The 2,531-nt window shown below is 45.0% G+C and overlaps 1 protein-coding gene across 1 annotated transcript in view; it reads left to right on the forward strand.

The window, feature by feature from the left end:
• LOC116847894 (WD repeat-containing protein 63-like) overlaps positions 1-1,589 on the forward strand; it is a 13,592-nt gene extending 12,003 nt beyond the window's left edge. Inside the window, exon 13 of the mRNA XM_032823393.1 lies at positions 1,480-1,589. Within this exon, the coding sequence (XP_032679284.1) occupies positions 1,480-1,589 (110 nt within the window). The remainder of the gene's footprint in view (positions 1-1,479) is intronic.
• Positions 1,590-2,531: the final 942 nt, after the last annotated feature.

The raw sequence follows: 2,531 nt of genomic DNA on the forward strand, positions 1-2,531 counted from the left end.
CTCTCTCTCTCTCTCTCTCTCTCTCTCTCTCTCTCTCTGCTTTTGATTCCAACATTACATTTTCGTGACTTTGATTACGCTCGCGGTAATGCACCCGTCTTGATATGTCAACGTCGTTGGAAAATAGATCATGAGCGGCGTGCAGCCATCGGGGACGTCGTACAAGTTTATTTAGAGCTCCTTTTAATGCCGGAAATTTACCCGCGGTTGCAATGACCGTCTTAGAAACGAGCGGAGCGAGGAGATCGCGAATGTAACGTAATTTTGAAACCTTGGCGAACGTTGCGAGACCGCCGGAAGAGGAAAATGGAAGGCTCTGGTTATAGGAAAGTTCGAGTCAATATTCTTAGCGGGATATCTGAACGGAAGACGATAACTACTTCGTTTTTTAACGTGTATATATATATCAAAATATCCAGGAACGCTGAGATGCATGTCATCACCGTAATTGAATACGTCGATGAACAGAAATGACACACAGCAGCGTGCGAAGGAAGCGGAACGCAGGAAAAAATTGAGATATTGATAATATTCCCGCTAACGTCAATGGGTGTTGTATTGAACTGTTATGTGTGAAAAATCGACTTTACATCAACTATAATGGGGACAGTTTCAGCGATAAATAAGTTAATCGCAATAAAACTCCACAAATGTCTGATCTTCTTCCAAGTCGGAAATCAATTTTCTTCGCTTTTATACGAACCAGATATTTTATAGATGAAGATAACTGCCAAAAATCTTTTCGCAAACTCGTTAACCTCAAATGATAAATTTAGTTCCTTGAAAATACTTTCTCATATACGATGTATGACTTCTCGCATAAGGAAAATTAAAGCAATCCGTGATGCGACGTGATTTTGAATATCGTAAAATCTTCCGAGATCATCTCACTTCATCACATGAGAGACCCGAATCCACCATTTCATGTGTCACGATCCGATAATAGTAATAGCGCTAATTAGATATCGCGCGGATAAAGAGGAGAAGTGTACGACGGCAGAGAAAGACTGACGATCTTCACTTCTACGATAAAGTGACACGAAGGAATGTCTGGAGGGTGAAGAGACGCGGAAGGATGGACCAGGCGAGGTTGATCGCTGGCTGGATAGGTAGGTCGGTGGTGGCGGCGGCACTCGACGATTTTTCATAATTAAAGCGGATTAAAACTTGGCAGCGAGGCCCGTAAATGAATTTGAAATTTCAAACTGGCTGCTCGCTCCTCGCGCTTATCCGCAGCGCGCCCCGCGCGCATCCTTTGTCATTCTTTCCCGGCATAAACGGATCTGCGAGGCCGCCTTTGCGCAACTTGTATAGCCGCACGCGCGCGCTCCTCCTTTTATTTCCCCGGAGTGACGCACCCCTCCGATTTAATTTACCGCAACGTCCACCACTCTTTCGGCGACGAGAGAAGCGCGCGGGTAATACTTTCGCGGTTACCCTCGCGTTTCGCAAATAACGTTGTACGCGTTGTATGAACAGAGACGTTCACGGTGCTCGAATACTTGCCAACACCGGACGAATATATCGAGACCGCAGGAGAGCGAATCGAAAATTGTTTTGAAAACGGCGCAAACACCGACGGGACATGAACTTCCGCGTCGCGTAAAGGCTTACATCGTTATCGAGCAAATAAAAAATCGATTTCCAATAAAGAAGAAAGCATGCGCGCGTAAACGCTCGTATTATTGCATAAAAATATTCTCGGGTTAACAGTACCGCGCGTTGTTTATTTGTTTTCCATATTTCAGTCCCCTCTCTCTCTCTCTCTCTCTCTCTCTCTCTCTCACAATTCCTCACTCCCTTTCGCTCACATACACCCGCACATAGTTTTGTACGAATCCATCGATGCGTAAGATAGCCGGGCGCGTCCTGTACATTTGAAACGCCGGTAACAAGGGTGGCGCGCGAGTATGCAAAGAGTAAGGCCGCTTTTCGACAGCGCCCGAATGAGACAAGGCGAGGGAACAGCTTTGCTACACGGGGATTGCAGCGAGGGTAAGTTATAATTATTCAAAATAGCGGTACTTTGTTTCAATCCGCGCGCCAGACGTCGCGATGCCTCTTATTTCGTCGACCCTAAACTCCCATCCTCCCTCTTTAAAACTGCTGCCCATGTTTTCGCCCTTTCGCGGTGAAAGATGAATCGGCCTGTGCACATTCTCTTCTAATGGCGATAATTACCATGTAAAAATTACGCCGCGCAAAGCAGGGAGCAACAAAAGGACCGTGACTCCGACGGGCAACAAAAGATTCCTCAGCACAATCACATTTATATCCATACGTCGACGTTATTTCGCGGATATTCATAATGTGAGTTAATGATCTATTAACAAACGCAAATCCTCACAAAGGTACTTTTCTAATAATCTCCGCGCAACGTAATGAAAAATCGCGGGCTTACGAAATAATTCCAAAAGGGTTAAATATGTTACGCGTCGTTATACACCGCTCATAACGATATTTATTTTTCTCGGGATTCAAGTAAGCTTTTGGAAATGAGAAGATTTACGATTTACTGCTCTTCCTCCCTT

Source organism: Odontomachus brunneus, unplaced genomic scaffold (assembly GCF_010583005.1).
Source record: "Odontomachus brunneus isolate Ranch 3 - 2012 unplaced genomic scaffold, Obru_v1 Obru_scaffold_085, whole genome shotgun sequence".
Classification (NCBI taxonomy): Eukaryota; Metazoa; Arthropoda; class Insecta; order Hymenoptera; family Formicidae; genus Odontomachus; species Odontomachus brunneus.